The following is an 11,130-nucleotide window of genomic DNA, read 5'->3' on the forward strand; positions in this document are numbered from 1 at the left end:
ACGGTCCTTCTCTGAAGACTCCAGAGAAGTTACCATATGAGAGGAGCCAGGAAGAAATCACGAAGATCGTGGAAGCCGAAGTGAAGAACTTCTTTGAAGGGGTGAAAGCAAAAAACATCCACCTCCGGAGGAGAAGATAGATCCGGTAAAAGCAAAGCATACTCTGGCTGCCCTGAAGAAACCACCAAAGTCTCCGACGAAAGGCAACTATGAGCTCATTATTACAAAGTCATTTATCGAAGCGCAGCGGTCGGGAAGTACTGTCAATGATCAAAGGTTAGCAGAACGACGAGCTAGGAAAAAAGTTGCCCAGCTCGGCGAACAAGCGAACCAATCGTTCCCCCCGCTCAAGGTGTCTAGCGATATCGTTGCTAATCATCCGGGGATCTTGTTGCCCGGTACCAATCCTGCAGATTACCTGCCCGATGATGCATATTTTGATTTATTGGAGGTGGACGAACACAAATACGTGTACGGGAAGCCTCTCGTCAAAGATGAAAGATCTCTAACAACGATGATGCGAAGATTCCATGATTGGTACATGAAAACTTGCAAAGAGTCTGGGGGGAGTAATATTTTGACGCTGAGAGTTAGAAAGGAGCATGACCTCGTTGGACTTGAACTGTTGATGGTTCCATTTGACGAGTTCTTCCCGTTTTTCAATCTCCTGGCCCTCGATAAATTAATGATCACTTGCTACTGCCTGTAAGTAGTACTACTTCTGTCATTAAGTCTCTATATATAGGTCAGCTCTTTCGTTGCATGTATTTTTAATTATCCTCACTATATTATATACAGATTGAAGATCGTCGAATTGAAGAAAAGACAAATCGGTGATATTGGGTTCATTAACACAAATCTCGTAGATGCATTTATGATTAAATCTCAGGCCAAAGATACCGAGGCCAACCTGCTACAATCGTTTGTATTTAATCAAAACAAAGCTATAATACTCTTCCCTTACGAATTCCAGTGAGTGTTACTGTCTTGTGCATATTCGGTTTCCCTTATTAGTCAAGGTTATAGTAATGTAATTGATGAGTTATGCATGTGTGCGCAGCTTCCACTATATTCTCCTAGAGATTAAGTTTGAGCAGGGACTAGTAACCGTCTTAGACTCGAGACGAAAAGATCACAACGAGTATGCGGACATGACTAAAATTCTAGAGAAGTAAGTTAAATCGATCATTATCGCACCATATCGGCAACTTTGTTCATTTCCTTATATCAAGTAATTGTTTTCTTTGTCTGACAGGGTTTGGAAAAAATTCACCGCAAAAACTCCGAGACTGCCGAAGAAGCTGCAATTTAGACACCCGAAAGTAAGTACTATAGTAGCATGTTCCACGCATCTCCTAGTGATTCGAGCGCTAGTTTCATCAATACCATTTAGCATGCTTGCTAACTATCAGTTTGATTGACCTCTATTTCTTATAAAGTGGTTGTGGCAGGAACCAGGGAATGATTACTGTGGATACTACATTTGCGAGTCCATCCGCCACACGACCTGTGAGCGGGGCTACTCTGACAAACAATATGACGTACGTAAATAATAATATTCACAATTTTATTTTATTACCATCATTTGTGTTTAGTTTCATTTATTCATATATATGTATTGACCCCCTTCTTCAAATTAGATATGTCGGATGCGGAATGAACTCCTACCAGCAGATCGTATGCGAGGAATTCAAGAGGAATTGGCGTCATTATTTCTTGACCACGTGATCGCTAAAGACGGATAATACCATGTGAACCCTAATCAGTTGAATTTTAATTAGGAGATTACATTGTAAGAGATAATTATATTGTATATATGTAGCCAGTAGCGTCGGATAGATATACGAGAACTTGTTGTTCGACCAATCTCTCAGAGAAGGAGAGGTGGTCGATATCACTTCTCTTTGTATGCATATGTTCATGACGATCTTCTGTTTCCTTCATTTGCTTACTAGCTAGCGTGTCTAGTCCTCTCTATACGTATAGTATGCAGCGTCGACCAAGCACAGAGATAAGAGAGGACACTTCTCTCTATTCATTAGCTAGCTAACACAATATATGAAACACCTAAATTAACCCCCAAAACCCCCTACCCCCCCCCTTCAAAAAAACCATCACCTGAAATGCTGACGCGTGGATGCCTTTTGGTCCCGGTTGGTGTCACCAACTGGGACTAAAGGCCCCCCTGCCCGGGCTCGCCGCACCGGCCACGTGGAGGCCCATCTGTCTCGGTTCTTGTAAGAACCGGGACTAAAGGCCAAGGGCATTAGTAACGACCTTTTAGTCCCAGTTTCGAAACCGGGACAAAAGGCCCTTACGAACCGGGATAAAAGGCCCTTTTTCTACTAGTGTAGGTTTAAACCCACGGTTATGTATTGAGTTTAAATTGGTTTCGGTGGAAAAAAATAATGGGTTTAGTTTTGGTTGGGCTGAAAATGATATTAAATGGGTTGGTTCAAATATGGTTTTGAGAGATAAATGTACGGATATGGTTCAAATATGAAATCATTCTCAGGTTTAGTCACACATGCACAACCAATTTTCACACTATGCATGCAACCTAGTACTCCTAATTAACTAAGAAGTAAATGCCAACGCGTCTAAAATCTCTTCTCTTCTGAAAATGTATGTAAACGAGAGCAGTATGTTTCCATATCGTCATTAACCTTCTTTCAATGCAAAAATGCTTAGATAAGGTGTTATGCTTTATTTATTTAATTAGGCCATGTTTGTTCAAAAAGTCATATGAATTTTTTAGTCCTAACTAAAAAGTCCCTAGTACCTATCTGTTTGGTTTCAGGGACTAAAAATGGACTAGAGATTATTAAATGACATGCTAAAAGATCATGTTACCCCTGTTAATGGACTAGAGGTTATTAAATGACGTGCTAAAAGGAGGACACTGTTGAAAAAAGTCCCAAAAAGATTCTTCCTAAGGAACTTCTTTATTTAGTCTCAAATGCCCACTTTTAGTCCCTAAAAATCCGTCATGTTTGGTTTAGATGGGACTAAAAGAAACATTTTTTAGTCCCTACACCAAAAAATCCCTATAAACAAACACCCCCTTAGTTTTAGACTCAAAATTTTTATTTCACCTAAGAGCAAGGACAATAGTAGAGCCGGCTGTCAGCTGTAAGCTCATGTCATGTCACCTATAGCACATCTTATAGCTAACATGTACAATAGTTGGTTAGAAGAGTGTACTATTTATTTATTATATGACCCACATTTTATTCTCACAAAATGCCTAGGAGCACGTGCTAGAGCTGGTCTCTCCTTTTCTCTCTTCTTCAACTAAGCAAAAATATACTACTTTATTCCTTATAGCTAGCTGACTCAGCTTTATTGTGCTTGCTCGAAGAGCATGGTTAATACTATAGTCAATTGCTGGCTATAAGCAGTCTTGTAGCTCATCTTATATCTAGCTCGTACAATAGTTAGCTATAAAAGAGTACTACTGTTATCATATATGGTCCACATTTCATTCTTACAAAGCACCTAGGAGCACGTGTTAGAGTTAGCTCTTCACGAAGAGTCCGTTTCCTTTCTCTCTCCTTTTCTCTCTCATCCGACTCAGAAAAATATAATATTTTAATTCTTACAGCCTACTGACTGTACCTTAGAGCAAGTACAATAGTAGAGCCGGCTGCCGGCTGTAAGCTCATGCCATGTCACCTATAACCCATCTTATAGCTAACATGTACAATAGTTGGTTAGAAGAGTGTACTACTTATTTATTATATGACACATCATTCATTTTCACAAAGTGCCTAGGAGCACGTGCTAGAGCTGGCTCTTAACTAATAGCTCACTTACCTTCTCTCTCCTTTTATCTCTTATCCAACTAAGCAAAAATATATTATTTTATTCTTTATAGCCAGCTGATTCATCTCTATTGTTGTACTTGTTTCAAGTAGTACTGAGTTATCACATTTTTCATGGTGAAACACAAAATTCGGGGGGAACACGAAGCGGCGACTCAAAAGACTCCCGATGCATTCATTTTCGCTGGCGCCGCTTCTGTTTCTTCTTCAACTTCCGGGGCAGTGATCTCTCTCTCTGTGCGCCCCCCCCCCCCCCCCCCCCCCCGGTTTTTCCGGCTGCTGCAGTGAGTGATTCTCTTGTTAGTTCCCGCTTTGCAGGCTTTGGTTGTACATTTTTCTTTGCTTCGGCACACGCATTTTCATCTCGTTCCTACTAGTTGAGATTTTGGCTGGTGACGATGGGTCGATGCTTTTTCTTTGTAGATCCGCGGCCATTCCTCGATTTCGTCATGGGCGGTGGCGGCACTGACGGCGACGGCGACTGGGCGGTGCTGCCCTTCCCTCCTCGCCTCGCCGATGTTACTCTCGCGCTCGTCGGGAAAGTTGGTTCCGGCAAGAGCGCAACGGCAAATAGCATACTTGGAGACGATGCATTTGAATCCAAGGACTCGTATAGAGCTGTCACTGGAACATGTCAGAAGAGAAGCAGGGAGTTTCACGATGGCCGTGCGACACGTACCGTGAATGTCATCGATACTCCGGGTAAGTATTCAGACAAGCTGACTACAAGACGCCCGTAGTTAATGTTTGATCGGTTGATCTGTAGCGTTTTGCAGTTACAATCCTTCTGTGACCATGCAGTAGAGCATTTCCTCAGTTAGCTGAATGTAGATATGCAGTGGAGCATTTCCTCAGTTAGCTGAATGTAGATATGCAGTGCAGCATTTCCTCAGTTAGCTGAATGTAGATATGCAGTGGAGCATTTCCTATGGCAGTTAGACATAAAACATTACCAGCAGTAGTAGACTAGTAGTTAATGCTGAAGAGCTACTAAGTACTAAGAATTTTCTCTATCAAGTTAAAATGATTAGGATTACCAGGTGCTGGGTCGTAGGTGTAAAATGTGATTATGTTTTGTCCTAGTGGACTTTTCACAGCAAAGAAAGACACAACGATGATCCTTTTCTGTCATTGCTGCTACTGCATGTGTTCATTTCTTTCATGATTCGTGTAAGAGTTCCTTGCTTGCTTTATTATTCCATGTTTGCAAAATCTGCAAGCACTGGCAATTCATTGAACTGTCATGTTCTTTTCTGAATAGGCCTGTTCGACATGGATAGTACAGCTGAACATGTTCAGAAGGAGATAGCCAAGTGCATGGACATGGCCAAAGATGGCTTAGATGCTATGCTTATGGTATTTTCAGCTCAGTCTCGGTTTTCTTCTGAAGACGAGAAGGCAATTGAGTCAATCAAACTGTTCTTTGGCAATGAAGTCCTTGATCACATGATATTAGTTTTCACACATGGAGATGTGGTAGGGGGCGAGAGCAGTTGGAATAAAAAGTTAACTGACAGTGCCCCAGCGTATCTCCAGGTCAATTTCATGTTCGTCGATCACTCACGCAGAATTTTATTTTTTGACTGTATTTCATGATATCCTTGAATGAAATCTGTGTTCATGCCGCTCACACTTGAATGCTCGTTTTTACAGGACATGGTGAACCTATTTGCAAACAGAGTTGTTCTGTTTGACAACAACACCAGTGATATGCGGCAGCGCGAGTCACAGCTAAAAAAATTGTTTTGTGCGGTGGATTTCGTCATATCAAGAAATCATGGCAGAGCGTTTTGCAACCAGATGTTCACTCAGATTAAGGTAATTCAATGTTGAGTCGTATTATCTTTGATCAAATTTTCAATTTTCACATCTGTGTTTTTTGATCTCGTTGCAGGAAATGCATCCAGTATCCATGTCAAATAAAGAGATATATGATGACTACCTTAAACAGATCAGCAAGATGGTAAGGGTTTCTGATACATATTTTCTTATTGCTTTGATACTCTAATGGATTAAATACGATTTGGAACCTATTTTTATAGGTGGAGGAAAAGTTGAACAGTACAATCGCAAGGCTGGAAAACCAGCTTCATGAAGAGCAGAAAGCAAGGCAAGCCGTGGAGAATAATTTGAGAGAAGAGATTCGTGTACTGAAGGATAGGCTGAAGAAGGCTGAAGAAGAGGCTGAAGAAGAGGCCAAACCTGGCAGCAGTTGCATTATTCTGTAAGATGGTGTCCTTGGACAAAATTTGCAGCATGTACGAATTCTGTATGCTTTGCTACCTGGAAACTCCGTGACTGCTCGTAGAATTTTGGAGCATAGTGAATGACCTGAACAAGATGATGTTTTGAGTTTGGATTAAACTGCTTGGCTATGATATGTACATCTTGCATGCATTATGTGTTCTGAAATCTGGTTGATTCTTGTTTCATGCAAAGGGAAGTTATTCTCGGCCGTCATATTATCAACATCCGTTGCTTAATTCACTATTCCATTGCATATTTCCATGTTTGACCATCAGTGTCTGAAATAAGTTTACTGAAGACTATGCTTTGTGGTAGAACTAGCATACATATGCTAATGTACTTTCTATCCCTTATCAAAGGAAACCTTCTTAACTATCACTACATTTCATCCATTTCAACATATATCTATACGCATATACAGTTTCAGTGTCCAAGTATGTATGTCTTCAGCTGATCTCCTTGGCGTCACCTTCCGCTGCAATCTGAGCCGAGGCAGCATCAGAGCCGTCGGCACCCGAGTTGTACCACCTTGCGCAGAGCAGGTAGCAGAAGAAGTTGAGCACGCTGAGCACGGCGAGCATCCAGTAGAAGAGGTCCAGCCTGTCCTTGTTGAGGTCGTTGTCTCCGAGCCAGCCGGCGCCGCCGTGCCTCGCCGTCACCCTGTTCACCGTCGTCACCAGCACGGAGCTGAGGTAGAAGCCGAAGGCGTAGGAGCAGTAGGTGAGCGCCGTGAGGAAGGACTGCATGCCGGCGCATGCCTGCTTGTAGAAGAACTCGATGAGCCCCACGGCGGTGAACATCTCCGACACGCCGAACACGAGGAACTGTGGCACGATCCACAGCACGTGCATCTGCGTCCCGGACGCCGCGAGGTCGCGGCGCCGGCGCTCGACGGTGGCGGCGGCGACCATGGAGAAGGCGACGGTGCCGAGGCCGACCCCGATGCGCTGCAGCGGGGTGATCCCGGAGCGCGTCCCCGTCAGCCTCTTCATGGAGGGCACGAGCAGGAGCTCGTACGCCGGGACGAGCACGAGGAGCATGGCGTAGGGGATGGCCTGCAGCGACGCCGGCGGGACGCGGAAGGTGCCCCCGAGGACGGTGTCCATGGCGGTGCCCTGCTGCACCGAGAAGGTCTGCAGCTGCGCGAGCACGGTGTTGAACACGATGGTGCAGGCGAAGATGGGCGTCACGGCCAGGAGGGTCTTGGCCTGCTGCACCTCGGACACCGTGCACAGCCGCCACGGGCTCTCCGGCTTCGTGTTGCCCCCCTGCTGCTGCTGCTGCTGCTGCTGCGCCGCGTCCCTGACGCACGCCTTGTCCAAGAACCTGCGCACATGCATGGTTTCATTCACAACATGTCAGTCAGGCCGCGGAACAACTCACACTCAGAGCAATCTGTCTCTGGTGGAGAACGGTGGATGCGGCGGTGCTCCACCTGAATTTGTTGCCGTGGCGGAAGCTGCCGGCGAGGCGTGCCGGCTCGCCAATTCCGGCGTTGCTAGGATTGGTAGGGCAGATTTGCTTCCTCTTGGTGAAGGCAGCGACGAACACCTGCAGAATTTAGCAGCAACTTGGTCAGCGATTCGATCATCATGTTACAAGTTAGTCAGGATCAGCAGCAAACAGCAAAATCTGATGTAAATGCTGTTGACACGACAGGTAGTACTGAGTGAAAACGATCCTAACTTCATTTTTTGAAATTAAATAACAGCACAAAGCACGTCCCAGTATTTTATCATTGTCTGCACCAAAAGAGCTTGTCATCCCTGAACCAATGCTGAATAATGCAAGTGTACACGTGACAGCATACATAATCCGCAGTCAGTTCTGTCGTTATCAGAAGGACCAAAGCCATAGCTGGACACAGAACTGACATCCTAACAGTCAATAAGTCACAAACCTTTAAGAACTGCGCCGCAGGCACAACTTGCAGAGAGCACACAGATCGTTAATTTCTAGCTAGGTGTGTGTATCTGACTAGATCTGATCGGCTAGCAAATATGTATACTAGTTGTACCTATCATATGGCCCCAAATTGCACAACTGTTGAATGTGACAAGGTGAGCATAATGCAACAACAGCTGACTGACTGAATGATGACGAAACTAAATCTACCTACTATTTCAAGTATAGCTAATCTAACCATAGAGTACTAGAGGGAGCGATATAGTAATGCGATCGGATCATTGGTCTTGACAAAAGTTCTTGCATATACCGCAGTATCTTGGAAATTTCTGAAATGGATATCTTTTTTTTTTAGCAGAAAGGAGATGTTTGACATGCCGTCATACAGTAACTTGCCACTAACACAACGGTCCAAACTTGGTCCAAATTTTGAATGCCCAAAGTTTGTCAGAAAACTCAAGCAATCAACTACGTATGTACTCCTAGATGAAAAGTTTTATGTCTTTAAAATTGTTGAGTTAATCATCAAGGATTATTCTTACCCTTGCAATAGGAGTGAAGATGCTGCCCTGAGGAGGTTTGTTGCGGTAGAAGGCCGCGCCGGACACCAGGCTGATGAGCCCGGCGGCCATGGCGGCGGCGGAGATGCCGAAGCCGACGTCCATCCCGGAGTGCGTCTGCACCCAGACGAGCGCCGTGAGCGCGACGAGCTCGCCGAGGCAGAAGCTGAAGTAGGCGGAGTTGAAGTAGGTGGAGAGGCTCTTGGCATTGTCGGCCCCGCCGGAGAACTGGTCGCCGCCGTGCGCGATCATGTTGGCCTTGAGGCAGCCGCTGCCGAGCGCCACCAGGTAGAGCGCGACGAAGAAGATGCTGGACTTGAAGCCCCGGGCCTGCTCGCAGCTGCCGTCCATGGACGCCATGCTGCACGGCGGCGGCTTCAGCTGCGGAAGGTGCGCTTGCACTGACAGCAGTATGAAGCCCTGAGGACAAAACACACTAGGTAAAAATCCGTTGCTTGTAGTTGGATCGACTTGCAAATCATATTTATTTCCGATTATATATACATATATACTTGCTTAATGAAAGTAGATTGTTTATTTGGTGTTTGGATTCTTCGATTCCATATTTCCATTAATGCAGTGTTTTAACGTACTCATTTACAAACGTTGTCTGCTACTAGTAAAAGAAAGGGTGCCAAGTAAAAGTAGGCAAGTAGTAACACTAGCACAACTTTCTTTGGACATGTTGTTTTCAGGCAAGCCCCCACAACAAGAAACAAATTCCCAGTGGCGTTTAGTGATTATCAGCCATGCTGCGTGCCGCGTGCGTTGAATTCAACCTGGTCCCAGAACCGGGTCCATGCATATGCATGGTGATTGGGGCCTTTTTATCCGGCCCATCCAAGTTCATCTCCCTTCCTTTTCACAGCGGAAACGCAAGAGTCAATCGGTCGGTCCGGTCACTAAAGGAAACACACTCTGGCACGTTCCATCTTCCTCATCTTCTTGTCCTGAATGAAACACGCGCGGACCACCCATTGGTGGTCAGTCACTGCTAGCTAGCTACTCCTGGTCCTGGTCTATAGATTGTTGGTCGTTTCTTGACGACATGTTTAAAACACTCCTATTTCGAGTAAAGAAACGAGGATCTATCTATCTAGGAGAGCATAGGAATGCAGGGTTGATTGATTGATTGATGGATGGAGAGATAAAAGCAAGCATGCATATGGTGAAGAGGGGTACCGAGAGCTCGACGAAGCCGAAGGTGAGCATGGTCCAGAAGCAGCCGAGGTAGGAGTCGGAGAGGAAGCCGCCGAGGAGGGAGAGGAGGAAGATGGTGCCCACGAAGTTGGTCACCACGTTGGCCGCCTCCGACAGCGGGAAGTGCATCTCCCCGAACACGTACGTGATGAGGTTGTTCCCCACCGCCGCGATCGCCATGATCTCGAACGCCTGGATCCCTGCGCATGGGCGCCTCGTGTCATATCACCAAGCCATGGATGGACATTGCTCCATCTCTCGTCCATGTGACAAACTAACTTCATGCGGGCAGGAGTAGTACGTACCTAGGACGAAGACGGCGGCGCGCATGCCGCCGTGCCGGCCCGGCTCGCAGGGGCGGCCCCGCCAGTCGACGGAGACCTCGTGCGGCGCCGCGAAGCTCTCGACGTCCATGCTTGGTTTCTTTCTCTCTGCTTGTGTGCTTTGCTTTCTAGGGGTCAACCGGGTTAGGTAGCAGCACTCGTGCTCGCAGCCAGTCACCGCTTGCTAGCTAGCTAGCTGAATGGCGAGCTCTGCTGCTGCTGCTGCTGCTGCTGCGGCGGCGTAGGTAAATGGCAAGTTGGTGGTCGGGGCATTATTTATAGGCCGCGGGGCAGAGGCACAACACGGCCATGACTCTGCCTGCCCTCCTCTCTTGCGATACTGAGTTGTGGACGAACGAATGCCGAAAGGGGCATTCAGCTAGTGGCCTTCCCTTTCACATCGGAATTTCGGGGTCGGCATCGGTCCATAGTGGCAGCGCAGTGCAGGTGTGCAGTGCCGCCCGCGATCGTGTGAGGAGGAGGAGGAGCTGCTCAGTTGGGAGGGCCGAAAAGGCGTGGAGTGCACATGCATCAAATATGGGGCGTGGATGTGGATATGGATATGGATTGACTTGCTCCAATTGTTGGGCAGGCAGGTCGATGCGCGCGTGTCTCTTGCTCTGCTCTGCTCTGCTCTGCTCTGCTGGAAATCTAAACTCAACCAGCGGTCAGCTTCCAGGTCAACAATATATCGTTGTTTTTGTGTTGTGAGTTGACTGACCAAAGCAGAGACGTTCAGATAGAGGGAGCCTGTTTCCTGACCAAAATTTTGCGAGTTATCTCAGTGGATTGAAAGGTACAGTACAGATGTAGAGGTAAAACCACAGCCACACGACAGGATAACTACTTGACCCCTTAAAATATGGTGGAATGTGTTTCCCTGTCTTGGTTTCTGTCGCGGACAGCGACACGGTGCACCCCCACGCAAGAATTGGTTCTCGAGACAGTATTGTCCTCGACTCGAGAGAGCAGCTGAGGCAGGTACCCTGGCTACGTAGTCCTCCGGTACGTCCGAGTACCAAGAATATCGATGGAGGGAGGACCATCTCCTGCCATGGATACTGCTATCTT

General features: G+C 46.3%; 2 protein-coding genes across 2 annotated transcripts; one reads left to right on the top strand and one right to left on the bottom strand.

The window, feature by feature from the left end:
- The first annotated feature begins 4,253 nt into the window (after window positions 1-4,253).
- Window positions 4,254-6,221, top strand: LOC123426791 (immune-associated nucleotide-binding protein 9-like). The gene is made up of 5 exons (XM_045110679.1): window positions 4,254-4,526; window positions 5,086-5,360; window positions 5,478-5,642; window positions 5,719-5,787; window positions 5,867-6,221. Exons 1-5 carry the CDS (start codon window positions 4,274-4,276, stop codon window positions 6,050-6,052), a joined length of 948 nt encoding a protein of 315 aa, XP_044966614.1. The 5' UTR covers window positions 4,254-4,273; the 3' UTR covers window positions 6,053-6,221.
- A 74-nt stretch (window positions 6,222-6,295) lies between these two features.
- On the bottom strand, window positions 6,296-10,485 carry LOC123426790 (protein NRT1/ PTR FAMILY 4.4-like). Its single transcript, XM_045110678.1, has 5 exons — window positions 10,042-10,485; window positions 9,719-9,936; window positions 8,519-8,956; window positions 7,507-7,622; window positions 6,296-7,397 (listed from the first exon to the last, which is right to left on the bottom strand). Exons 1-5 carry the CDS (start codon window positions 10,148-10,150, stop codon window positions 6,518-6,520), a joined length of 1,761 nt encoding a protein of 586 aa, XP_044966613.1. The 5' UTR covers window positions 10,151-10,485; the 3' UTR covers window positions 6,296-6,517.
- Between the last annotated feature and the right edge of the window lie 645 nt (window positions 10,486-11,130).

This window comes from Hordeum vulgare, chromosome 2H (genome assembly GCF_904849725.1).
Source record: "Hordeum vulgare subsp. vulgare chromosome 2H, MorexV3_pseudomolecules_assembly, whole genome shotgun sequence".
Classification (NCBI taxonomy): Eukaryota; Viridiplantae; Streptophyta; class Magnoliopsida; order Poales; family Poaceae; genus Hordeum; species Hordeum vulgare.